We start from the raw sequence: 26,834 nt of genomic DNA on the forward strand, positions 1-26,834 counted from the left end.
TCTGTCTTGCAGTATTTTTAGCCCGCATTTGCTTTTCAAATCTCCTGTTCAGCCTCTCCTCGAGCCCTTCTCAGCCAAAACCACAGGGGCTAGGGTAAAAGCCCCAAGTGATGCCCGGAGAATGGAGACGTGATCCTGGGACACCCAGTTTCATGGGGAAGGAGGAGAGGAAGGATTTGTCTGTCAGTCCTTCCTGGCAGTGGATGTTTCCCTGGAGAGCTCTGGGAGCCCTGGGTGGGGATCCTTTCTCGAGCTGTTGATATGCAGAGCCACGCTGTGCGTAAATACAGGAGAACAAGTTGGCTTCTATTTTTATACAGACCTTTTATCTATCTGTCTTTCTAACCATCCTGGTCTTTTGTATTCCCTGTTTCTTCCTTATCCTTCCTCCTCTGCTCTGTCTTTTCTCCCTTCTGTGTCCCTCCTTTATTTTTCTTCACTTTACAGCATCACACTAATTAAGTGTACTAATTAGTTCACGTTTGTGCATACAGCAAAAGAATGTGCCATGCTAAGCAAGTGCTAAATGTTAGGCATTATGTTGTCATTCAAACCCTGGGCACAAAATGCTTGCCTATAGGAGTAGCTGTATATATGTGAAGGTGTGTGTTGGTGCCGGGTGTGCAGCTGTGCAACAACTTACAACCGTGTGTAGGAGCTGCGGTGTCTGTGCGATCCCTGGCAGCACCTTGTGGGTCCACACTGGGCAATATCAGCGAGTTCACTACACATGGGAGCCTGTACACTGGGTGTATCTTTTAAATACCATTAGGTACGAGCTGAATGCTCCTGAGTGCTGCCCAGGCGTGGGTCTGGACGTGTGCAGGTGGGAACCTGTGGACTGGTCCAAGAGATTTAAAGTGGGCATTTCCACAGCTTGATCGAAATACCCAGGTCAGGTCTGTGTGTGTGTGTGTGCTCAGGACCGGGAGGTTTCTAACAGGACTCACTTCCCAGTTCAGTGCAAGAACTTGCTCTTAATCCTCATCTGACAACTACCTCAGAAATAATTTTGTATATGGGACTGAGTATAGAATAAACTGGGTTATTATAAATAATGAGGCAGTTAGTTATGTATGTACACTCTGTACAACTTGCTCAGCGTCTCTGCCATTGACGTGGGAATAAAGTATCCTCTCCTGCATGAATAGTAATGACGGTGAGCCCGGTCCCTCGCCGCGTGCTCTGCAGCGTCCGCGCCGGGCTGGACCTGAATTAATGCCGTGCGCAGGCCAGGCTGTGACTGCCGGGCCATTTATCAGCAGCGGGAGCTGCGTTGGTCCCTCTCTGGTGTAAATCAGCAGCTTCCCGCCCGCCTGGGCAGAGCACATCCCTGCTCCCTCCAAGATGTGCCTGGGGGTGCTGCCTCCCCCCAGCCTTTGCAATGACCCTGGCTCTGGATTGAGCCCTGAAGGACCATGAGCTCCTTTTGTTTCCTTCTGCCATTTGCTCACCATGCAATATTTATTTTTGCTTTTCAGTAAGTAAACTTGTGCAAACATGCCCAAGTCCTCCGAGCAAACGGAGACGCTGCCGCTGTATAAATCGTGTAGCGGTGTCCAAACCAAAGGGCTGGCTCCTTCACCCACTATCCACAATCACCAGGCGGTGGGCAGTGCCCCGTTCCCGTGCAGCCGTCCCCCGTGTGCTGGCTGGTCCTAATCCCAATTATTTCTCCAACTGTGGAAACCCAATTATCTACCAAGCTGCTGGGGTTAGAAGAAGAGGCAGTCAAGGGTGATAAAACCTCCATTACCGCATCCCCCAGGCTTTGCTGTGTTATTTTCTTCCATTATGTCACACTGTCAGAACCCATTGCCTGAAAAAGTGTGTGGCTCCACCATCCCAAATGATCCCTGCAGACCGGGGCTCATTAAGGCTCATTAACACTCACTGAACTGCAGGGCATGTTTGGGATGATTTCTGGAAGGATGGACCCACCAAGGCGATGTCAAGCCCAGCACAGGAGCCCTGTTCCTCCCCTGGTACCACAGCCCGCCCTGCTGAGCATCCCGGGGTGGTGAGGGGTAGGACAGGATTTTGGGGACCCCCTGTGCTCCCCCTGGCTCTGAATCTGCGACCCCCACGGCTCCTGCTGATGGCACGTGGACAATAGGGAGCTGGAAATTGAAATCCCTGCTGATCTGCACTTTGAATGCTGGACTAAAGCCTGGAAGTGTCCTCCTAAATCACCTCCCCGCACAAACCACCCGGGCAGCCCTGTCTCATTGGTGGCGCTGAGACCCTCGGGGGTCTTTATTTTTGACTGGTGCCAGTTTGCACCGGTGAGCTGGGGACAGCAGCGTGGGCAGGATCCGGCCCGTGGGTCCCATGGATGCGCCTCATCCTGGGCTTACAGGCGGAGAGCAAACAGCGCAGAATTCAGCAAAGTGAGTTAATTTAAAAACTCAGCTGAAGGAGGTTATTTACATTCCCCAACCGGCTGTCTAGCTACCCACTGTCCTGATCAAAATAAGCACGGAGCAGCCTCTCCGGGAGCGTGTTCAAGACAAGATCACATCTGTCCCTTGCATTTCTCCTCCGTCTCTCACCAGACTCCTCCAGATGGCTTCCCTGGAGCAAAGGGGGGGAGCCCGGCTTTCCAATTAAGAACCAGGAGAACAGATGACTTGGCAGCACCACTGGAGATTGTTCGGGCTTCCTCACCTCCGAAAAGCAAGCCCTGGAGCTGGGCTGCGTGCACAGTGCCCGCCCTGGACAGAAGGATGCTCTGCAGAGGTCCAGCATGGCCACACATCAATAATGATTGGGAGGGGAAGGGAAAAGCCATGTGCAATGTTTTCAGTGGAGATTTGGGGTGCAGGAATGCTGTCAGCAATGTGTGGGGCTGCAGGAGAGGGTTTCTGCATCACGGCATGGGGAGCAGAGCAGGACCCGGGCAGGTTGCACAGGGAGCATCCCCAGGGGACCGTGTGGTTTGGGGCTTTGGGTTTCACTTTGTACACACGGTTCTCATCAACAGCCTGAAAAAGAAAAGCCAGAAGTTGATTGGCATGTACAAAATGAAACATTTCATCTGGAAATTCAAACTTTGATTATTTTGGTTGTTCTAATGAAAAATGGGGGGGAGTGGTTTCTTGTTTTGTTTTTTTTTTTCCCCAAAGAGGGCAAATTCCATGAAAATTTTCATTGAGTTGAAAGTCGAGATGGAAAACTTCAGATGAGCCTTATGGGAAAGTCCCCCATGAGGTTTCAGAAGAAGCAAGGCAATTTAAAATGTAATCCATCCAGCAGAGAACAGAGTTCTAGGGGAAGCTATGGGCCTGGGTTGTGATGCCTGCGGAGCACAAAGCCTTCCCAGCTCCCCATCCTTTCAGTGCAGAGCTGAGGAGATGCATCCGTCACTTTCCAGCCTGCATGGTTGCCTGAAGTCAAACACAGCTGCGAATTGCAAATGTTGCTGCTTGGTGCTGCTGCCCATCCTGGAGCGGCTGGAGGTGCCTGAGCTGCAACTTGTCCAAATTCAGCTTTCCTGACCTGGGATCTCTTGTTGAAAGTCATGGCCATAGTCAGAGAGCTGGAGAGCAGCACCAGGGGGCAGAGGGGCTCCTGCAGTGGCTGATATGGGGCTGTCAGGCACTGGCACCATAATCATAACTGCTGCGGGATAAACATCACTGTATTGGGAGAGTAGTGGTGCAGCAGCCTCGGGTTCCTTTTGGCATGTCAGGTAGGCATCAGTTTTAGCTGCTCGCACTCTGACAAGCTCAGATGCTCAGAAGGAACGTGCTCGGTCCTCCCCGCTCTGCCTCCATCTCCAGCGGCAGCCAGCGAGCACGTCCCTGCTCGGTGTCCCTGCTCGGTGTCCCTGCTCGGTGTCCCTGCTCGGTGTCCCTGCTCGGTGTCCCTGCTCGGTGTCCCTGCTCGGTGTCCCTGCTCGGTGTCCCTGCTCGGTGTCCCTGCTCCAGCTCGTCCCCTCCTCTGGTGGCCCTGAAACACCATCCTGGTGAACACCAGTGACATCCCAGCGGGGCCAGACCTTCCCTTCTCCCAGGGAAGAAGCAAATTGTTTGGCATAGTGTGAGAAGACCGAAGTCTGAGGAGAGAGCAGCCTTGATTTTGAGCAGGAAAATGCAGTCTAGTGATTTTTTTCCCCTTGTATTTTTTCTATGTGTTCTTGGTAGCAGTTGTGGTAAATAGAACCTCTTTGGATACCTGTAAACAACTTGCTGCTGTTCTGAGGAGAAGTTCTGGCCAAGGCTTTGGGCAGGGCTGCTGGAGACCTGGATTTGGTGTGTTGAGCTGCTCCTCCTGCAATCAGCCCTAAGGTCCAAACTTCCCGCTCTGGCACGTCCATCTGTAAAGAGACAAAAAGAGTGGGTGGAATGCCACATAAAACCAGGATGTGATGAGAGTAAGAGCCTACCAGCACAAATGAAAAGCTGGGCTTAAACTCGAGTTTAGCTCCTGGTCTACCTGAGACTTAGTGGCAAACACCAGTGTGCATGTGGAGAACGATAAATAGAGATGTGAATGGAAAGCCAAGCCATAAAATATCCTGGGTAGATAATGACATTGTAATGTGCCACAGAAATATGATTGAGGGCTGGGGAGATGGAGAAAGGGGTGTCAAGATAGGAGACTTTTCCTTTGAACCAAGAAAAACACTCAAGTCAACGCACACCCATGTGTGTACACACTCGGCAAATTTTGAAGAATCCTGTTAGAGCCTCAGAATAACTTTACAAACAAGAACTTTGCTGTCTTGCTGTTTAGCACTGAGGAAGAACTCGGGAGCTGTGAAGCCCACCCCCTCGTGCGGCAGCTCGAGAGGCGACAGGGACGTGCTTCAAAACGCTGTGTTTTGGGGGTTGGGAGGATCCCATCGCCATCACCCCTCTGTGCAATCTCCATTCCTGAGCTGGCATCATGCCGCCTTGCGCAGAGGGATGGGATGGATGGGGCTCCTGAATCCTCCCCAAAGCCCAGATGTGCAGCACAGGGTGTCCTGCCAGCGCCCCCGGGTACCCGGCCAGTGCCTGTAGGGGACCTGGGGCTCTGCTGCCACCAGCGTCCCTGCGAATGGCGCTGGAGGGGAGCGCGCAGGAGCCTCACATGGGGAAGCCGTCTGTCAGGAAAACCCTATTACGCGTGCTATTGGCAGAGATTAATTTATCATTAAGGAGATCTCTCTGATTCCATTAAGCAGCACGCTAAGGCACCTAACAAACCTGCTGACCCGGTTCAGGCGGTTTGCTCGTCACTCAAACTAATGCACCCTGGCACTTCCCCGGTTAATTTGTGGCCCAGGTTCGCCCACCTTATGGCTGCAACACCTTATCCATCATGTTTCTTAAAAACCGATGTTTGCATACACGTATTAGTAACATCCCCAAAAATCCACATGCTCTCCGCAGCTCAGAGGCTGCAAACGTGACAAGAAGCTGTAAGAAAAAGCGAGTTTAAGGGAGAAGTGCCAGAGCCGTCCCCGGTGCAGCAGGGACTCCGGTGCATGTCCCAGCAAGAATCTCCAGCTAAATATTTGCGCTGCCTGTTTGCAGCTGGGGTCATCTCTATCAATTCCTCCAATCCCTTCACCTGTCTCTTCTCTTTTCTAAGATTGACTAAACACCCAGACCCTGAGCTGCAGCGGAAAGAGAGGAGGTGCCCACAGAAAGTCTGTTGGGAGCAATTAGTACAGATGAGTTTAGTCTTAATTTGTTGCAGAGTGGGGAGGGGGGAAAAAGATCAAAAGGAAATTTTACATCCTCTGCAGGAAAAGCAGATAGAAGGGCTGTGAAGAGCTATTTTGGTATTCAGATAAATCAGCTTCTTAAAGAGCAGTAATAGACAGGGCTGCAGATGGATGGTGGCTGTGCGGGCAGAGCAGGGCTGGGGGAGCTTTGGGGCGGTGAGGAGCAGGATGCGGCCGGCTCGCCGTGCGGGTTCACACGCTGCTGAGCGCGGTCCTGAGACAACAAACACTCTGCATGGGAAAACCTGATCCCGGGTGCTGTGCTGGGAATGGGGTGTTTGCTGCCTGGGGTGTGCAGGAGCTCTTGCCTCCTGATGGCAGCAACGTGTAGGTGACAAGGGACGGTGACATTCAATGACACAGCGTCCTACCCCATGCTTTTCCCCCGTTTGAGCCCCCCATCCATTACACCCCAGCAACGCCATGCAGACACCAGGACCAATTCACTTGATAAATTCTGCTGCTTGTTATTTGAGGGATCGGACAGGCCTCGCGCTTTTGGGAGATTAATTTTTGATTTATCACCCGCTGAGATGATTTATTCTGATCCTTCCCCAGGGAAAAGACAAGGCTGTAAATATTTTAAATGCCATTAGCTGGTGACAAGAAGCATTGCTGGGTAGTAACAGGGTGGATGGAGGATTGAAATCATAGCAGCCTTTCTACTAAATTACTTAGAGGCGACTCCAAGTGTCTGCTGGTCTGTTTGAGCGGGGGCAGAGGAAGGGAAAGAACCCGGCCACATGTTAAATTGTTATCTTATTAACTGAGCCCACGTTCTTGGCTTTCTCCGTTTGCCCTCAGAGCTGCTGCTGCTGATTGCAAGGAATTGAATTTCAAAGCGTGATACGGCCTGGCTAAGAGCACGTTGTGCTCCCTGGTGAGGACCAGAGGCAGCTCGTAGGAGCTGCATTTAAAAAAGGGCCAAATAACCAAATGGAAACCACCAGCAAGGGGCCAGGGAGCCCTTCTGCTGCTGCCCAAGACCTCGGAGCGTGTTATAGCCCAAGGAGCATCCCTGTCCCCGCTGTCCCCACCGTCCCCATCGCAGCGTGCGTGCAGGAAGCGCAGTAACGAGGTCGCTTAATGAACCAGCAGCAGAGCAGGAGAGGCTGCGGGATCAAAGCAAAGCGAGACGCGGGTCCTGGGGGAGAGCAAAACCTCCCAATGTCTCCTGCCTGGGTTATGCAAAATATGCAAATAGGTTTCTTCTTCTAAAGATAATTTTCATGCCCTTCTCCAAAAGTTTAGGGCAAGTGGGAGTGTTTAGTGCTTGAGTTTTCTCAGGATCCCTTTTTCTTCTTGTTGCACATGAGGGTGACGCTCACACGTCGGTGCTGATGCTGGCAGCCGGTTCCCTGCCGTGCCCCATGCAGGATGAGGTTCATGTCGTGGTTCTCTCAATATCTCAAACTAAAACCCTCCCATGACCCACAGCCCACCGTGGGGACAGCTGGAAATGGGAGAGCAGCCCTTTCTGGACTCTGAGGGGTTTCCCATGGGCCGTCCTTTGTGCCGCCACTGTGCCCGCATCCGTCTGCCGAGCGCTCCCGCTGCTGTTCGGAGCCCAGCTGCGCCCTGTGCTTCCCCATAAACTTAATGGCGTGTGAAGAGAAACCACGCGCAGGGCTCGGGGGTAACCTTCTGTCTCCGTGCCCTCGGTTCACCCCGCTGCCGATTCCTCCACTTGTTCTCCCATTGCCGCTTTGAGACCCCGTTGCCTTTCTCGAGGGCTTTACCTGGCGCCTCCTTTCCCCACCGCATCCCTGCGATGCTGCTGGTGGGCGAAGGCTCCAAACTGGCATTTTTTCTTGTCTTTTCTCCTCCTAGGAGACCCTTCCAAGTCTGCTCCTTCCTGAGCAAACCACCCCAAACCTCCTTGTTCCCAAGGTCTCTTTGCCCCGTCCCAGGGCGAGGAGGCCGCAGCCATCAGCGTGTGGCACTCGCACATGTCAAAGCGACACGGTGCAGCGTTTTACCTGCTCTCTGCAAACACCCGGGGTGGGGAGGGACCCCCAGCAGCACCACGGTGCCCACCAGCATCCCCACCTCCCTACAGGATGCTCAGGAAGACGCTGGTCCAGCCCCTGCAACCAGCATCCCCTGGTACCCACGCACAGGGGGCTCCGCACCAGCAGCCCCAGCGCATCTCACTCCCTTCTTGCTCTTTTTCCTTTATTCTTGCCTGAACAGCAAATAAAATCCTCTCTTCCTGCTGATAAATTGGAAAGAAAGGAGGAAAAAAAAAACCCGAACAAAACAAAACCCTCCCCAACCTGACAATGAGTATCTAGGAGGAAAAAGAATAACTGGAGCATTGAAGATAAAAGAGCGGCTGTTAAATGAAAATGTTGAGGCAGAAAGGCATTAGACGGCACTAGTAATTGTTAATTTGTACTCAGATTTAGTACGAAAGGGCTTTTATTACCTCAAATATGCATTTATTCTGGTTTTCCATTCGGAGCAGTAAAACGCAGATGAGCTTTCAAACCCCCAAGGTATTGGGTAAAATAAAAAATAATAGTAAATCCTTTAATGGATTTTTCAAGTCGCTCGTCCCAGCAACCTCTTGTTGTTACTGTTTAGAGCAATATAGCCCTCAATTACAGCAGCCGAGGGGTGCAGCGTTAATTGCCTGGAGTCCTTGGGGAAGGGAAGGAGCACGGGGCCGGGGCCGCGGGAGTTTTCTGCCGTGCTTGGATGTTGTTTTTCCTGCGAGAAATATTCTAGTTCAGATGGGAATCGATCCAGGGAAGCCTGACAGACAAACACTATAAACAAGATCAAATGAATTTATGACTGTTGTCCCTTCCAGCCTGATAATCGATGAACTGTCGGGGGAGAGATGCTGGAGCGGCAAAGCGCTGGGTCTGCCTCAGCAAAAGGAAAAGCACGACTCAAATCAGGCACCACCGAGCGCCGTCAATGGTCTTTGAGACACGTGCAGGCTGGAGAATTGTTTGATTTACCGACTTCACGCGAGGGTGGCTGAGCCGGCGCCGCCCGTTTGCGATGGTTGAGCCCCGTGTGTGGGTACCGGAGCCCACAAATGGCTGTTTTCCTGTGGCATTTGCTTACGCTTTGCACCTTTTGCCGGTTACTCGTGTTGCGCCGCGGTGCCGGGCAGTGTTTTGGGCTGCGTGGGCTCGGCGCTGCTGCCCCGCGTGTCCCGCGGCTTCGCGGTCTGTTGTTCTCTCTGGAGAACCCGGTTTTCTCGTGGGTTTCAGGGTGGGCAGGTTCAGCACCACGAAGCCCAAGATGTAACGACTAAGGCACGAGAAAAGCAATAACACCTCAGTCCTTCCCAGAGGTCCTGCTCACTTCTTGCAGCGCCGGCTGTCACCAGGCTGGTCCTCTGTGTCCTCTTCGTAGAGCAAAGTCAAGAGGATTGTTACACACTGAGCACTCTTGAACTTCAACCCACTGAGTCCTTGAGCTGGGATCAACATTTAGAGCTGAGCTTTGGGTTCTTACCTTGGGCATATGTTGAACTCAAGCTCCAAAGTTCAAGTTCTCCCTTGTGTTCTGTGTGCACTTGACCCCACACCACTGCCTGCAAGAAACCCCCAGTTCCTCAGGATCACCCCCATGCTCAGATGGACCCCCCGCCTTTTAATTCCCACTCCCACCCTCATTGCTCGCTGTCTGCAGACGGGATACCGGAGTTAATACCTGTGCAGGTGACCAGACAAGCAGAACGGTGCCTCCCGGCCTCAGAAACCCATCAGTTAATCCCAGCCCTTCACGCTTGGTCCACACCGGAGCTCAGGGAGCTCGTCCCCCCCCAGCCCCACCGTGAGCATCCCGGGCAGCGATAAACATGTCAGAGGCACTAAGCCTGCAAGGATCGATTCCCTTCACAGGATCAACAAAGCAATTTGCTGTCTAGGTCTTGTTCTGTTGTGAATAATAAGCAGCCACGGAAGCTTGGCCTGTGTAATACCTCGTGCGCTTGAAATTTGGAAGCCATCAGGGACTGCATTAGTCGGTTAAGGCAGGGACTGGAAAGAGGGGAAAAGGAGGGAGGGGAATTCCAGCCGCTGATTGTCAGCATCATTTTCTTCGGTACCTAAGCCATTAAGAGCTCTTCAGGTCTGGAGAGCTGCAGGCGCTGGTTCAGCGGGCTGTGAAAGAGGAGCTGAGAGGGAATTGCTCTGCCCGGACAGCCTGGGCTGCTCCATCACCTTATTTTGTGTGGAGCAGCTTCCCTTTTAAACGAGTCTTCCTGTTCCACCCCAGGGCGCACAGCCTGGGGGGCAGCGACAGATCTCGGGGTTCTCTCCAGCCCCAAACAGCCACTGCACAAGGGCACAGAACTGACCCCAAACGGGAAGAGGGGCGGGAGGAGGGACCCGTGCACAAATAACCCGTGTGCGCCCAGGGCCGCGGGGGACACGCTCAGCTATCTGTGTGACAGCGGCACTTTGTCCCTTGTGCTCCCTAGAGGGCTCTCAGCACACCAGCATCAGTCCATTAACATTGAACCCAACCCTCCTTCCCCTCAGCAACAGCATCAATATTTATGATGTGTAGCTAATGCAGTCTACTTAAATGATTTCTAGGATTTCAGGTGGGAATTCTTTGTACAAAAGACCTCTATTACCTTTCGGTATAGGATGCTGCTGTTCCCCTGCAAAACAAGCATTATGGATCTGCGACCTTTCTTTTACAAGGTGTTCCGTGCTGAGGACACTCAGCCCGCAGCTGCTTCTCCATCGCAGATAATTTAGGTGGGAATACAGGCACCAGGAACCCACCTGATACTAATTGCTCTGCTTAGGCAAGTTTCTGTAAGTGCCTGAAAAGGATCAAGCCTATTGATTAATGAACCAATAACCCATCCGGAGGCTTTGGTGCAGGCTGCGTGCTTGTGTCGCCTCCAGTCACGCAGAACAGGGAGCAAGTCAAGCACCCTCAGGCTCAGCTTTATTGGCCTCTTGCCTGGAGAGGCTGTTTGAAAGGCCGGGAGGTGTCAGTACCAGGGAAAAAAGAGGAGCTGGGAGGTGGATCGGTGGTGCCGGAGGGAGACGGGTGTTGTGGATAAAAATCTGGGCTTTGACTGTTGAACAGGGCTAATGTTGTGGGGTTGATGAGTGGTAGGTGTTAATAGATTAATCAGGGATCTGGAGATTTCAATAGGGCAGCTGATGGCCCTCCAGCAGCTTTTGTGCCCCCCGTGTCCCTCCCAGGGCTGCTCATGGTCACTCACTGGGCGGGAGGGATGGGACCCCGTCAATAGATGTGGGTCCTCAACAAAGGGGGTGCACAGAGAAGCCTCTGGACCCTGTTGTAACACGGGGTCCCCGCTGACCGGGTCTCCCGGAGCAGCAGGACCAGACGGTTCTGTCCGGGAACACCCATCACACCCAAATCCTCCCCCTGCTCTGTTCCCACCAGAGCACCCGGCAGCCAAAACCCACAACGCCAATTCTTAACAACAGTTGACTGATGATTATGTGCCTTCTCTTTTAATTAAAAGCCTGGCATTTACAAATCAAAAATATCCACACCGGGATTTTTTTCCTGCCCTGGTATTTTAAATAATAATTGTTAATTATTAATTATTCATGATTAATGAATGCTTTGCACATTTAAATGTCTTCCTTCCAGACAGCCCTGTAAAAATCATTTGCTCTAATTGTGAGAAATCTGCCAGGCTAGTGAGAGCAGTGAAATTCCAAGGTCCTTCTGGGGCTCCAGTGGAAATGCAGCAGATCTTGATTAATACGCAGCCCAGCCCGCAGTAGGGAGGTCGGCTTTGCTGATGGGTTTGCTCTTTGGATGTGCTCGGCCATATTTACCTACTACAGGGAGCCCCTTTTGTTCCTGCTCCCAGTGACAGAGCTGCAAACCAGGGGCTGCAGGCAGTGGCGTGGGGTCAAGTGCACACAGAACACAAGGGAGAACTTGAACTTTGGAGCCTGAGTTCAACATCTGCCCAAGTTAAGAACCCAAAGCTCAGCTCTAAATGTTGATCCCAGCTCAAGGACTCAGTGGGTTGAAGTTCAAGAGTGCTCAGTGTGTAACAATCCTCTTGACTTTGCTCTACGAAGAGGACACAGAGGACCAGCCTGGTGACAGCCAGCGCTGCCAGCCGCTCCCTCCGGCTCCAGGGACACGTTGTCTTTGTCAGCTCATCGGTTTCTTCTGGGTCACCTTTTCCTTGCAGAATTCACAGTTCAAGTTTCCAATGTTTGTGCAAACTCAGTAACAGACGTTGGTCGTTTCACCAGGACTGGCTTGAAACCCTGCAAAGCCACGGGGTGAGATGCAGCACGATGCTGTACACGCAGGGGATGCCAGCGGGTGAGACCTCGCCATGGCTGCGTGCACCAGAGGCAGCGGTTTTCTCACCCAGATTTCTGCTGGGGCGGTTGTGAGGTGTTCCAGCGCTGCTCACTGTTCTGTTTGCTCTTTTCTCCCCGCCAGCAAGTGCGCTGGCAGTGGAAATCGGTGTTTTGCTGCAATCTAGTGGTGGAGCGCATAGAATAGGTTCACGGTGTTCACTTCAGGCTCACAAGCAGGTTTTCCCAGGCTCTGCGCTAAGTGATGCTTGTGTACGTGTGCCCTGTACTAACAATTCCTTCATGAAACAACAGAAAGCAGAAGCAATGTGCATTATTCTTCATATTAAGCAACCAAGTCCGCTGCAATTCGCAGGTGAGCACTGGGTGAGATTTACACCGGCTGATGTGGCACCGGTGGGTTTGTGGTTGGACTCGATGATCTGAGGGGTCACGCTTAATATTAAGGGGGAAAGAGGCTGATACAGCCTCAAAAGATACGTCTCCATAGCAACACCCTTCACCAAAACCCTGCACATACACCAGGCCTCCATGTGATAGAGAACAATATCGCAGGGGACAATTTGATTAAGATACAGAAAATAAGGGTCGTAGCAAATAGGGTCCCATGAACAGAAAGCGGCAATGGAGCTCTACAGGGAATGTTGGACATAACCACAAACACACAAAAAACCAATGACAGATTCCGTTGGCAAAGAGTTGTTCACGGCAACAATAAATCCCGAGAAATGCAGCGGGGCCGCGCAGTCAGTGACAACGGAGGGCGGTGAGAAGCGTCTGCACGACAGGATACGCTGGGGAAACACACCACAAAGCTCCATAACCGCGGCGGCAGAGCCAGGCTGAGCGCACGCTCCCGCCCACAACACCAAACTAAGGCAGCGCTACTGGAAACAGCAGGAGAAACGTGCAAATAACTGAGCGAATGAGGGGAGAAGATACTCATCAAGAATTACTGAAGACACCAACCCTGGATAAAGAAATGCGCCTTTCGTTTTTTTGCTTCAACAAATTATTATTCAACATAAGTCCATTTAGAAAAAATACATGTCCCTCCAAACCCAATCAATCCCCAGCTGCAGGTGAACATCGCACAGTGGGCAAAGGCCTTATAAAGGCTCACAATAACCACAGGGCAGGACGGGAGCTGCAGAAGTGTCAGCACAGCCTGGTGCTGCTTCCCCTTCCCAGTTGGAAGAGGTTTTGTATAAATATTTGCATTATTACAGCCTAAAGTCTAATTCCAAAGGACTTAAATAGCATTTACTAAACACTGACCATTGACCTGTTGCAACTGACAGGCCTCAGGAATTCACAAAAGTTGTCAAATGGTAGGAAAACAAAAAAAAATAGCTACCACTGGGGTTTGCAATTTACATTCGGTTTCTAAGAGAAGCCATGGAATTCCAAAGTGGGAAAGTTTATTCGCTAACACTAATACAGAAACCCCTCAATTCAAAATGTAGAGAACATACTCGTAAGAAAGCCTTCCTTCTTCAGTCTTTGATACACAGGATGTCCCAGAAGCAGAACTTGAGGGTCCAAGTCTTTTATTTCTGGTATTTAAGAAGACACCTATACTTTCCTAAATAAACTCATACTGTAAATCCCATTAAGATCTTCTATCCACCAGAAACAGTCGTGTTCATTTAAACAAGGAATTTCTTCTTGAAGCCGCTGAAATGGGAGACAAACATGGTCCAGAACAGCAGGTTCAGTGCTTCAGCTTTGCTGCATCTTCCTGCGCATCTCCTCAAGCGCCGCCTCCCGCTCCCTCAAGAGCTGTTTCAGTCGTTTTATCTTCTCATCCCGTATCGTTTCATCCAAGTCCGGGGGAGTCAAAGGGAAAACATCGTTTCTGAAAGAACCCTCAAGAACCGAAGCATCATCTTCACAAGACACCAGGACGGGAACGCTCGAGTAGGCACCGTCGCTGTCCTGCGCGTAGGGGTCTTGCTCAGGGTCCCTCCCCGGAGCCGATGCTGCGGGGTCTGTGGAAATGATTTGCTGCGGTAAGACCGGAGGGGAAACGCTTCTGTCTGGTAAACTGCAACTCGAGCTGCTATTTTCCAAACTTGCTGATTTGAGCGGTGTTTTCCTTCTCCTTTCACTGTCCGGCTGTGGTGAGGAGTTTATTTTTCTTCTCTTAGTCAAATCCTCTTCCAGATCCACAATTATCTGTCCAGTCAAAAAACACACAAAATATACTTGTTAAACTGAGTGTCATTCTACATTATCACATCACATCACAAATTACAAGTTACTTCTTGCAAGCTTCTTAAAATTACTATATGGAAGTTCATTTGCTCCTCAAATTTCCTCCGGTGGAACCCAGAAAAGCGGATACAGGTTCTCAGCGGGTACTACGGAACAGGCTGCCGGGGCAGTGGAGGGTTGGCCAGGGGACATGAGGTTCTCAGGGACAGGGGGCCATGCCAGCACTGGGTTATGGTTGGATTCAATGACCTTAAAGGTCTTTTCCGACCCAAACGACCCTGTGATTCCAGGTTGTGCTGAAATCACACAGTTCTTACTTTACACGAACCAGCTCTAGAACGATTCCCACAGGGACCTCAATTCCTGACTTGCCTGATGAGTCCCAAGCTGGGAGGGTGCAAAGCAACACCAGCTCCGTACTGAGCACACACACACTGCTCGCAGTTTAGCACCAAAAAACATCACGATACCTTTTCCTCTTCAACACATTCCTGGTGTTGATTTGTTACTTCCACATCTAACGATGACGAATTGCACGAATTGTTCTTCCTTTTCAAGCCGTTACCGGGCCCATCTCCCGTCTCCGGCTGCTCGCAGGACGTCCTCAGCGGGATCCTCCTCAGGTACACTCGCTCCTCCTTACAGAGACCAAATTGCTTCCTTAATTCCAAGTATTGTTTCCAATGCGGCTTCTCTTGGTGTTTGATTTCAATAACCCTTTCTGGTGAATCCACCTTTTCACACTGGATCTGAAATATGGAAACAGTGAGAGGGGCGTCAATCGCACTCACTCCATAAACTAAAAACCAGTTCCTAAACAGACAGACGGACATTTGCCTCGTCTGCCGTTCTCCAAGAGTTACACTTAACACAGGTAACAAGTTCTGAGAAATTATATCCATATGATCATCAGTCTAACATTCTCATTAGTTATTTAAAACTCCAAGTACTTGTGGAACACCCAGGAGATTCACAGTCCAACGAGTAAACTGTGTCAGTTAAAGAAGCAACAAGAGAATCACGTAGTCTCAAGGTAACAAAAGGACAGAAAATCAGACAGTGAACAATCAAAAAAGAGCCTGTTGCAATGATTAAATGTCTAAAGTTTGGACAAATATGCTCAGGTGCCATTTCTGCCTGGTGAACGCAAGCAACTATTGACTCACTTCAGAGTGATTTTGTTTATCTGGAGGCAAATTCACTCTGGGCTCTTGAGCAACAGCAAACAATCTATAGTCCTCCATGGGCAGCTTGTGAAACTGGAGGCTGAGGAATTTTAACCTGTTTTTGTTGTTCTGATGTTAAAAGAACTTGTAGGTCCAGCCTGAAGGGGGAAAACCCTTAATGATCTCAAGAGTTTCCTCTGCCTGACGCAAAACTATGAGTCAAAGGAGGCGGATCCGCCCCAACAGGGCGAGAAAGGAAGGAAACATAGTAAAAAAACCAAAAGAAATAATCTTTTCCCTGCCTCTTTCTTTTCTTTATACATTTTCTCACTTGCATAGTGCATCTTATTGAAAAAAATCAGAACCACACTCTAAACCAGTATTTGCAGTGACAGGATACCTGGTTATACAAACTTGGGAATTTATGAACCACTGTTTTATTCAGACAGAACCAGGACTGTATAACAGTTTAGCAGAGGCTGCGATGGGCACGTTTATGGCGTTACCTTTTCCCCGTCTCCGCGGAGCGCGCACGCGTGCTCAGGCTGCGGTGAAACAGCACTCGCTGTGTCGGGGGAACGACTCTTCTCTCCGTTCTCCTGGCTCTCCTGCGGCCCCGGGGCCGTCGCAGCGGCCGCTCCGCTGGAAACGCTCTCGGTGACGGGCAAACTCCCGCTCTGGTTCGCAGGGGGACTCTGCTGGGCAGCACTCGCTGCCACCGCAGCTGCCGGTGCAGGTTTTAAGTCATTTCTTAAGCCGGTTGGTGAAGAGTTTTTTGAGTCTGTACCCGTTCTGGGATCTTTTGGAGACATCACCACTCCCTTGCTCTTTGGTGACATCAGATTCACTGTTTCATGGGGTATTTTATCGGCTGGAGGGGAATCGGGTGGCTTGGACATCTCCTTTTGAGAAGCATCAGGAGAAGACGACACTTGTTTGTCCGCTTGAGTGGACAGAACATCAGAGCCTCTCTTGGTCAACAAATAGACTTTCCCCTTGTACATGACCAGAGCGTTCTCTTTGATAGGCGCGAGTTTCATTTGGCTGCCGCCAGGACCGCTGGAACACAGCGGTAAAATATTTGCAGAGTTGGCGTCCACGTTCTTCATGTCCGACAAGGTTTTCAAGATCTTGGAAGCCACGTTATTCGATGACTTCACAGGAATGAGACACGACGCTGAGATCTGCGGACTCTCCTGCACAACCCACTTCATGGGCGTTCGCTCGCCCTGCGCGCCGTCTGATACCGTCTCAGAACTATTTCCCCTTTGTGCAGCTGTCATTATTAAGTTTTTTGAAACTTCAGCGGCAGGTTTTGGGCAAAGGGCTTGCAAACGCTTGGGAAGCACCATTTTCACCGTGTTCACCGGCGACACATAAATAACCGTCGGCATTTTTGTACTCTCGGCTCCTCCTATCGCCGCAGCCGCGAGTATTTTCTGCTGGATGGCGGGGGGTAAGGACGAAGCCGGGACAGATATCACTTCAGCGTCCGCCGGGATCTGGAGGTGGTGGCCGGCGGGCAGCACTGGAGCCGGCGCAGAACCGGGAGGGCTTTTAGTGTTCACCACCATGAACGTAGTGCTGCTCTGGTGGGACGAACTTGTGACAGCAACGTCCTGCAAGGACAACCCGTCCGCAGAAACGCTCGGGGCGTCAGCGGCTGGTTTGGGGGTTTCTTTGCCAGAATCTGCCCTAACACCTTCCTGTTTGTCTAACGTCCTTGTGAGAATTATCCTTCCAGGATTAGGAGACTGAAAAACGGATATCTGGCCAGACGGAGGTGCAGTAGTATTGACGAGCTGTGTCTTAAAAGTAAGATGGACCGGACTGGAAATATTTGCTTTGGAATTATTTTGCATGGCTGAAGACTGAACTATGGGCACAAAGCTGCTAGAAGATTTAGAAATCGGAAGCAATTTCAGAAGGTTTTTTCCATCTGGTCCCGTCGTCTGAACTACTTGGTACATACAGCCTGCGATGCTTAACAAAATAAAGAGAAAAGAAAAAGAAAAACGAAAGTGAAAGACAGCGTGAGTGAACACGGAGGCTCAAGCGGCCTCGAAAACTTCCTTGGTGTGAGCGGAGTCGGTGTCGTCTGGCGCACAGCGGGTCGAGAGCTGTATGTTTATAATGTAGTTGAATTGGCAGGTTTGCCTAAAGCCTGTTGTACTCCAGTGAGAGGTTAAATCCCCATATCTCACCCCGCTCTCCCTCTGCCTGAATTCTCGGCTGCCTTGGGCACACGCAGAACCAGAACCTCACTGTGACCTCACCGGCCTCACGCAAACACACACACCCCGGACAGCGAAGGAGCCACCGACGTTGTGCCGGGCGACGTGAAACCCTGGAAGGGGCTGCCCAGGGAGGTGGTGGATGAACCATCCCTGGAGACATCCCAGGCCAGGCTGGACGGGGTCTGAGCACCCTGAGCTGGTGAAGATGTCCCTGTCATGGCAGGGGGGGCACTGAGGGGCCGGGAAGGTCCCTCCACCCCAAACCGTCTGTGACCCTACGAGCCACCGCACCGCGTGCCCGGGGTGTGACGAGCCGGGGGGGGCGGCCGAGGAGGACCGGGGAGGGAACCGGGCAGGGAACCGGGGCTCACCCGCCCCCCCACCCCGTCCCGGGGCCGCTCCTCCCGCCACCCCCAGCGCGGGACCCCCCGCCCGGGGCGGGGCAGCTGCGCGGCCGGGCCCGCCCCCTCGCCCCCTCGCCCCGCTGTACCTGGCGGCTCCATCCCTGCTCGGGCGCTCCCGAGCGAACAGCGGCGGCGACGCCACCTCAGCCCGACGCCGGGAGGGGGCGAGCGCCGGGCCGGCCCGCGCCGCCCCCCAGGCCCGGTACTCACAACCGCGGGGCGCTGCCCGGCCGCTCGGCTCGGCTCCTCGGGGCCCGCGGCGGGCGGCTGGACATGACGGGAGCGCCGGGACCGCCCGCCGGGACCGGGAGCGGCGGCGACAATGGCCGCGCAGGGCGGGGCTGCTGGGTGGGGCGCACGCGTCACCTCCGCTCGCCCTCTGCCCCGCCCCCTCGGCGCCGCGCCACCAATCAGCGGTCACCTCTGCCCCGGCGGCCGCCAATGGCGCGCCAAGCGGCGGCGGCGCTTCCGGAAGTAGGTGGATGCGCTGAGGAGCCGCTTCCCGGGGCGGGAAGGGGCCGGGTTTGGGGTGGGAAACGGCCGCTTTGGGGGCGGGAAGGAGCCGCAAATGGAGCTCTTAACAACCGCGTGCAAGCGCGTCAGCGCGCACATGTCCTGCAGCTGACGGGGGACAGACTCGCGTTTATCACTAAACCGATGTACACAGCTGCAGGAAGATGGGGCGGGTTTGGGCGGCCCGCAGCGCCGTGCCCGCTCAGAGCTGGCGCCGCCGGAGCTCACCCCATGGCCGCGAACGGCTCAGGAGCCGCCCGCACGCGGGCAGCGCCACCGGGACCTCCGCACTAACAGCGTCCATGGGGACCCGGCGCTCAGCGCGTCGTCCCGTTCGGCCGCCCCTGCCGCCCCCTTCTCCCGCTCCCGCGGCTGTTTCAGAAGGTTTTTTCCATCTGGTCCCGTCGTCTGAACTACTTGGTACATACAGCCTGCGATGCTTAACAAAATAAAGAGAAAAGAAACAGAAAAACGAAAGTGAAAGACAGCGTGAGTGAACACGGAGGCTCAAGCGCCCTCAAAAACTTTGGTGTGAGCAGAGTTGGTGTCGTCCGGCGCACAGCGGGTCGAGAGCTGCATGTTTATGATGTAGCTGAATTGGCAGGTTTGCCTAAAGTCTGTTGTACTACAGTGAGAGGTTAAATCCCCATATCTCACCCCCCTCTTCCTCTGCCGAGGGGATCTCGGTTTATTCCCTCATCCTGGCCGCTTTTCCTCTCGCTGTGTTCTCCTCAGAGCGCTCACGCTTCATTTCCATCGGGTCGTCTGTATCGTCTACGGTGAAAAAGGGGGAAGAATTAAAGTTTGCGAGTCTTTCCCCAGCTGGAGCGCAACCGGCCCGCGGTGGCGGCAGCGGGGGAGGCGCAGAACCCGCCAGAAAACGCTCCTGTGTGCAGGCAGCGAGGACAACGCTGGGAGGGGACTCTGGTCCTCAGATTTTCCACATCCCCAGCAGCAATCGCAGCTTTTACCCCCCTGCACCGCAGCGTTTCTAGAACTGTCCACATAAACTGGTTATATCTGGAAAGTACCAACGTGCAACGGCTTGGATCCGTCAGTATGCACAGGATTGGAATTGTTATAGTTAGCTGTATTTTGCTTTTGTAAACTGTATCCAAGATTCTCACCTTATCTTGAAATTTCACAGGTGGTATACAAGTGGTATACAAGGTGGTATATACAGGTGGTATACAAGTTTTTATCTCTTAGTTTGAGAGTAGAGAACTGAAAATTAGTTCTGTTAGTTCTCACTAAGTCCTTATCTTATCTTGAACGGATAGGATGTGCTGAGGATGCACATGTAAGAAACCTGAGTATTTTACATGATTTTATAATGAGTATAGGAATAGTGCGCATGTGCAGTGACAAAAGGTGAAAAGTTGACGAGTGAAGAAGACTCCTTACTTCATCCTGCAGACCCCCTGAACGACCACCAGAGGACACTGCGCCTGCTTAGAGTAGTTCCAAGGGGTTGCAACTGATATTGTGAAATAATGATGTAATCTGATGAATACGCAATACATACGTTGTAACCCTAATGAATATGTAGGTAACCAAATTGTATAAATGTAGTGGAGTTCGAATCAGTGGTCGAAGCTTTGGGTGCGAACCCCTGGTTTCCTAGCGCTGAAGTAAAAGCACCGCATATAACTACGTCTGTGGTTATGTGTCCTGTTTGCTAACAGAACAATTAACTCATCCGGTTGCAGCAATTGAGGCAGGAACACTTCAGACTCCCCTCAGCCTGCGCTGTTTGTAATTAGAGGAACGGAGTCCTGGAATCCAACCCCAAAGCAGCCCCCAACGCTGGCGACGGCCCCAGCGCGGCTCCTCGTACCTCTGGTGAGCTGGGCCGTCCCGCGCTGCTCCTCCCGCACCCGCCGCATCAGCTGCAGGTTGCGGTCGCTGGCTTCCTTGTGGTTCACCATTGGGAAGGGGTAATCGCGACCTGGGGCGACACGGACACAGGAGCCTCTGCAGAACTGATCAAGGACGTTGCACCAGGGAAAATGCTTTTCCTAAAATGAGTAGTGTCTACAACAGACCACGCGAGCCACTCTTCAGAAGTGCCAGTTTCTATAAGAGACCTCAAAGACACGCCAGAGCAAGACTAAAAGCACCAGATGTTCAGATACTATTTAAAGGCAGCCAAACCACCCAGAGAGATCCACGCAAAGGCAGCAGGTTAGAGTGATCCAACAGTTCTAGGACATGAAGTTGAGGCAAAAATAAGTACCCTGAGATTAGACCCCAATAAAAAGCTTTAAAGGTGAATTGACAGCAGATTGCTGGATTAATCTGTTTTCAGAAGATAAGTGCATGACTTGTGTTGGAAATGTAACGCAGCAGCAAAAACCTGAGCAAGATATCCAAATTCATTACCTATGATACACCCCGCTTGCCTCTGCTCCTCTTCAGATGCCGTCCAGGGCTCGTAGATGTACTTGGTGGGAAAGTTCTTTAGGACAGGCAAGTATTTCCTACAAAACAGGAGTAATGTGGGGTTTTATAATCCTGAAGACACTCATACATTTAAGAGAAGTGTAAACCAACCTATGCCACGTTAATTCTTGATGACTGGATTGATACTATAATCCATGGGAGAGTTCTGATCCTTTTGCACAAAACAACTGGCTTTACGTTCTGAACTATAAGGCGATACCTTCCCAAAGGTGACTTCACAGGATAGAATAAATGCATCGATTTAAACGTTACTTCAGAGTGGAAAATAAAATCTAAGCATCCAAAATTAATCAGATCGCCCACGAAACCAAGAAACACGGCACAGAGTGGAGCGGGAGGAGCTGTGGGAAGTTATACTCAACTCCTTTAGAAAGAGGAGTCAGGCTGTGATCAAATGCAGCGCTGGAGCCGACAGGCGATGCCCGGCTCAGTCATCACCCGTGCAACCGTGGGTGTGCCCCTTTGCTTCTCTGTGCCTCTGTTTCCTTATGCGTTAACCAAAATGGTTGCTCTGACCCGTTTCCCAGGGGCGTGCGTTTCAAACAGGCTGAGTCTGAGCCAGGGAAGCGCTCACAGAGCATCACCCCACCTGATGTACTGGCCCTCGGGGTCCGTGCGCTTCCCAAAGCGGACGGGGCAGAAGATGCGCGTGTAGTGGTGGAAGAACGCGCTGGCCGACAGCCACATCCAGTTCCCCGCGTTGATGCTGTAGTCAGCGTCTAAGAGCAGCTCTTCAAACACCTGCGCTTCGGGGACGGGAACACAAAGAGAGAAACACCCTTGAAATGCCTAAGGTGCGAGAAATAAACAGGAACGGGCTGCGATGGTGATGGTCGCTGCGGAAAGCGCAGCGCAGGCTGGTCCTGGCTGCCCTGCTCACAGCACGCTCAGGGAAGGCTCTTTGGTGTGACAGTTTGCCAGAAAGAAGCCAGAGCAGGAGCCGGGGACAGAGCAATCCGAAATGCAAAGGGTCTGGCGTTGAGGTCAGCTGCACACTGAGCAGCTCCCCAATATCCACATCATCCAAAAATCATCAGGCCTTGGGATGGGAATGAGCTGGCACCGCTGCAGCGAGCGCAGCACAGCTCAGACTTGGGCAAGAGTCCTCTGGGGTTAAACCACGACGAACCTTCATTCCCTCTTCCCAGCTGATCCACAGGTCCCCCCGCGTGAGGAAGCAGGCGACGGCGTGCCGGGCCAGGTGATGGATCCAGCCTTCCTGCCGCAGCTGGGTCATGATGGCGTCGATCCACGGGAACCCCGTCTGTGCCTGCAGCAGAAATGAACCATCAGCCCCCACAGAGGTTCCCGACGCATCCTTCCCATGCACTGCAGGGAACAAACTCCAAACCGAAGCCTGACGGTCGTGGCAATGAATCCCGTTACCGTTTTCCATTTGTGGAGCCTCTCTGCGTCCTCGTACCAATGGATCTGAAGGCAGATGGGGTTCCCAGCCATTTGGGTGAAGTTTTGTGTCGCCGATGCCACCGTGTAGAAGAATTCCCTCCACAGAAGCTGCCCTTGGAGCGACACCGGAGGCAGCGAGTGGTGCTTGGCCTGCAAAACACACGAGGTCAATGTTTCAGCTCCTGTGTCCTGCAGTCTCACCGATTCTGTGGCTGTCAAGCCCATAAAATAGAGATTAATCTAACGATGCTACGGGCTTCATGGCACTTTACCGCGAAAGCCAAAGAAATCAAAGATCTGAAGCAATGCTATAAGCCCAAAAGCAAAGCTGAGCTCTGTTAGACCTCAGTGTCACCTCAGACATTCTCCATCTACCTTCCAAAGTGGTGTCACGCTGGGATTTCTTAAACCAAGCACACGTTTATTAACATACTAACTGCTCCCTGTCCTATGACAATCGTAATTCTGAAACTTAACTGGGAAAAGCCACGTACATTTACAGGTGATACACGACATATAAACCCACTTCATAGGACACTGTGAGAAGACATTAGCAAAGTAGCAATTTTTGATGCACCAGGTCTCTACCAAGATGATCCAAGCATTAAATCCAAGCCTCACATGCCAGAAACCTGGGAGTGCTGCATTTTCTTAACTATGATCCCTGATATTCTTACCTGAGCATAAATGTTTGACAGCCTGTGAAAAAAGGTGCGAACGGACAGACAGCCCATACTGAAATACGGGCTCAGGCCTGTGGTGCTTGGAAGCAGCGAATTTGGGATTGTTCTTGGCTTAGTAAAATTTGCCACCCAGCCCTAAAATGAAAACAGAAACCCAGGTTCAGGCAGTACAAGGTGACACGTGTCCAGCTCATGAAACGGGAGAAAAATAAACTCTTGCAATTCTGTTCAACGTCACGCCTGGAAAATGCTCCCACCACCCACAGATGCCACCATCAAGGACAAGAGCATCTCGAGCCCCTCTGTCACCCTCCTCCCAGATCTCCGAACACACAGACTCCTCCAAGCCCAAGGTCAAGGCCACGTCCCACCCATGGGTGAAGCTCCACTCTCCCCAGAGCCCCGGGTGGTTCTGGAACATGGGAACATCTCGCTCGGTCCAACAGCTGAAGATCTTGTCCACTTTATGAAATTGGGAGCAGGAAAATATCTGCTTACAAGCAGCCAGAGCAAGGCGAGGCCGGGCTGCCAAGAGCTGAGCGCCGGCAGGGAACATCTCAGCCACCGGGGCTCCACGGCCGAGCGGCTTCTCGAGGTCCAGACACAACCGCACGTACCGGGAGCCATGGGGACACCAGCCTCAGCCCACCTGCAGCCACCAGCGTCACCCACGTGAAATCAGGGCTGACCTGGTCGCTCAAGTGCTGCTCCAGGCGCCGCAGCCCTTCGGTCTCCCCTCCTCTCCAGGGAGAGGGGCTCTGCGGGGCGATCTCCAAATCCGCGGGGACAGGCAGCCGGTAGCGCTCAGCCGGGCCTGGCTCGGGGGACTTACATCTCCTAAGGGGAAGAGGAGCCTCTTACAAAGAGGAGCCAGGAGAGGGAGGAAGATCCCAGCCCACTGAACATACCAAGAGCTCCTGCGTTGCGGCACAGCCAGAGCACAGCGGGACGTCTTTTCCCGCCCCCCGCCCCATAAAACACAGAGGAGGTTGGAGGAGGTGTTGGTGGTCTGCAGACCTCCCAAAAACCACGAATGAACTCGGATATCAACAGAGACCTTCCTACTTAGCTGGGAAACAATGAGCTCAGCTCCGTTGCAGACACTTACAGAACGGGGCCAGTGCAGTTCCCAGGGCACTGACATAACACAGGCGCGCTGGGAAGCACTCGAACCACTTCTCTCTTGTCATCGTTCATTTAAAAAGTGCAAATAAACGAGAAAAAGAACCTGCAGCTTCCCGCTGGCTGGGGTTACTCACTGGAAGTCCTCAGCCGTGAGGTTCCGCACGGGCAGCTCGGGGTCACCCAGCTGGGACAGAATGTGAAGGAACCTCTTGTACGTTAACGGGGGACTCCCACCATTCAGGTCCAAAATCCTAAGACAAACAAACAAACAAAATCATTTTTAACCGTAATACAAACCAAGGAGGAGGCCGGAGCTGCCAGTGGATCAGGAGGTGACAGCACAGGCTGGAACAGCCCCGGTTCGCGCAGCTGAACATGGAAATTACAGATTTCCACAAGTAAAATTTCCCTGCATGAACATCCATCCACCCCAAGAGCAGCTTCCCAGGACCTGAGACAACAAAAGTGGGACTGAGACCCCAACGATGGCTTCAACTGGGCAGCACAGAGCACATTAGGATCCAGAAAGACAGAAATACTTGGTGTTGACACTGCTAAATCCACAATAAACCTACCATTTGGTGTCGTAGAGGCTGTGGCCCACCCGAGAAAGCACCTCGAACCCCAGCTCTGCTCCCAGGCGCCGTATCTTGGCCTCCATCTCCTTGTAAAACGGCTCCATCTCTGCGTCCAGGGTGACTTGCGTGATATTCCACTTCTGGACGTGATCTCTGAGAACACACTCGTACTCTCCTTGAATAACCAGCAGGCGAGAGCCCAGGTGGGACAAGTTTTTGTGGAGATCCTCCAGGGACTGCAGCAGGAAATGCCAGCGCAGGGCCCCGATGTGCATGGCGGACGTGAGGAACCGCCGGTCCAGGATGTAGACGGGGTAGATGGTCTCCGAGGACTCCAGAGCCGCCAGCAGCGTCGGGTTGTCATGAAGCCGAAGTCCCTTGCGGAAGAGATGAATGGTGCGATGCGGCATCCTGGCCACTCCGGGGAAGGGAACCCTTGGGTTCGGGGATACACAAAGTCAATTAACAATTAGAAACTGAGCTCCAAATGGCTCTCAGCTTTTTACCGCAAATCTCTTCTGCTTTTTGATAAGTTTTTGTGAGAGAGAAAAGCGGCAATAGGACCAAGCCGCTCTCCTCAGCCACGTCCCCCCATCCAGCAGCTGTATCACACCCTGCTCCACAGAGAACAGCTTCTTCCCCAATGAGTCCTTCAATTAAATCCGTAAATTTAATTACATCCCAGTGGTGCTCCCCAGAAGGAAAGAACCAAACAGATAGAGCTGCCAGAGCTCCATTTACTGCACAAACATCTCTATAACCCCGCAGACGCGGCCGTCGGCAAACCCTCCGTACACCAACAGCGAGAAGATGATCTGGGGAGCTCTGCCGTTCGCACACAATGGGCCACGGGGAGAAAGCTCTGCAGGAGCCCTCGGCTCAGCCCACACCTGATGAAACCCCCGCTCGGGCAGTGAAAAGCCCTTCTGGGTTTCAGCAGAGAGCTCTGAAGGACACAGCGTGGCTCCCCACTAATAAGGCTGTTAAAGCTTCAAGGTGAAACAAGGGAAAGCAAAGCACAGCCCGGCCAACGCCGATACGAGAGCGTGAGATCTCGATTCATCGGGTTGGCACGGTTTTTATCCATCTTTCCCAGCCCCGGGAGGCCTCGGGGTGCTTCTAAGTGCCAGAAGAGAAACACTTCTGTCCCCAGAGCAGAGCTGAGGGTGATAACTGTGCAAAACCGCTGCTTTTCAAAGCTGGGGCTGATGTGGATCAGCACAGATTCATTATTCTTTGAGCGGCTCCAGCTGGGGACGGGCAGGGGTTGATCCCCAGAGCTGCTGTTTGCTCTGCTGGAGGGTGACGGACTCAGCCCCAGACAGAGTCCGTTTGTCCCAAACCCAGCGACGTGTCCCCACCGCGCTCCCTCCCACGCAGAACAGGGGAAGCTCAGCACCCCCTTCCCAGCTGGGACCACAACGGCTTCTGACCCGAGCATCACGAGCTGAGGGATTAGCAAAGAACCACACAGTTAATCTCTAATCCAGCCCAGTTCTTCCAGCCAAACTGCTCCGCTCGCCCCCTCCCCGGCGGCTGCAATAGGTGACTCGGCCCCTTGTCCCCGCTCAACCACAACCAGCAGCTTCACCAGCCCCATAAAGCTGATCTGAGTCACCCCGTTCCCAAAAACACTTGTTGGCATCACCGAGACAAGCCCAGTGCTGCCAGGAAGTGACATGGCACATCATGACCCCCCCAAAAGCAAACCCTGCAAACCCACGGGCGCTGGGCAGCACCGAGTGGGGTTTCGGGCTGTGGGGGGTGTGTGGGTGCTCTGCACCCCCGGCTGAGCGGGTTTTGGGGTGTGTGGGTGCTCTGCACCCCCGGCCGAGCGGGTTTTGAGGTGTGTGGGTGCTCTGCCCCGCACCCCAGCTCGGGCACCGCCTGCCCGCCCGTCCCAGGAGAACAGGAACAACAAGGCCGCTCTCCCGCTGCTCGGGGAGAACCCGGCTGGCACTTTTGGGTAACAAACCACAGTGCTGGGAGAGCCCCATTGCCCCACAGCAGGAGCACAGGA

At 52.7% G+C, this 26,834-nt stretch overlaps 2 protein-coding genes across 3 annotated transcripts; both read right to left on the reverse strand.

The window, feature by feature from the left end:
* Nucleotides 1-11,209: 11,209 nt before the first annotated feature.
* On the reverse strand, nt 11,210-18,250 carry LRIF1 (ligand dependent nuclear receptor interacting factor 1). Of its 2 annotated transcripts, none has more exons than XM_080358491.1 (4): nt 18,132-18,250; nt 15,911-17,387; nt 14,709-14,987; nt 11,210-14,199 (listed from the first exon to the last, which is right to left on the reverse strand). In XM_080358491.1, the coding sequence occupies exons 2-4, from the start codon at nt 17,372-17,374 to the stop codon at nt 13,744-13,746; spliced, it is 2,199 nt and encodes a 732-aa protein (XP_080214617.1). In that variant the 5' UTR covers nt 17,375-17,387; nt 18,132-18,250; the 3' UTR covers nt 11,210-13,743. The 2 variants fall into 2 exon arrangements, with proteins under 2 accessions (XP_080214617.1, XP_080214616.1); XM_080358490.1 differs by having other exon boundaries at nt 15,911-17,379; nt 18,132-18,181.
* Nucleotides 18,251-19,246: 996 nt separating this feature from the next.
* On the reverse strand, nt 19,247-25,227 carry LOC308048866 (cryptochrome-1-like; the record flags this gene model as incomplete). Its single annotated transcript, XM_080358195.1, has 10 exons — nt 24,812-25,227; nt 24,371-24,487; nt 23,801-23,948; nt 23,106-23,246; nt 22,408-22,578; nt 22,151-22,291; nt 21,611-21,762; nt 20,941-21,038; nt 20,396-20,506; nt 19,247-19,332 (listed from the first exon to the last, which is right to left on the reverse strand). The coding sequence occupies exons 1-10, from the start codon at nt 25,222-25,224 to the stop codon at nt 19,247-19,249; spliced, it is 1,578 nt and encodes a 525-aa protein (XP_080214321.1). The 5' UTR covers nt 25,225-25,227.
* Between the last annotated feature and the right edge of the window lie 1,607 nt (nt 25,228-26,834).

The sequence above is a fragment of the Nesoenas mayeri genome, assembly GCF_963082525.1.
Source record: "Nesoenas mayeri genome assembly, chromosome: 23".
In the NCBI taxonomy this organism is placed as follows: domain Eukaryota; kingdom Metazoa; phylum Chordata; class Aves; order Columbiformes; family Columbidae; genus Nesoenas; species Nesoenas mayeri.

Excerpts from the sequence above, each read along its gene's own strand:
- LRIF1 (XM_080358490.1), bottom strand. Across the intron at positions 14,988-15,910 it reads TCCGCGGAGACGGGGAAAAG|ATCCAGTGTGAAAAGGTGGA; the intron begins GTAACGCCATAA and ends TCCATATTTCAG. Across the intron at positions 14,200-14,708 it reads AATGTGTTGAAGAGGAAAAG|ATAATTGTGGATCTGGAAGA; the intron begins GTATCGTGATGT and ends TTGACTGGACAG.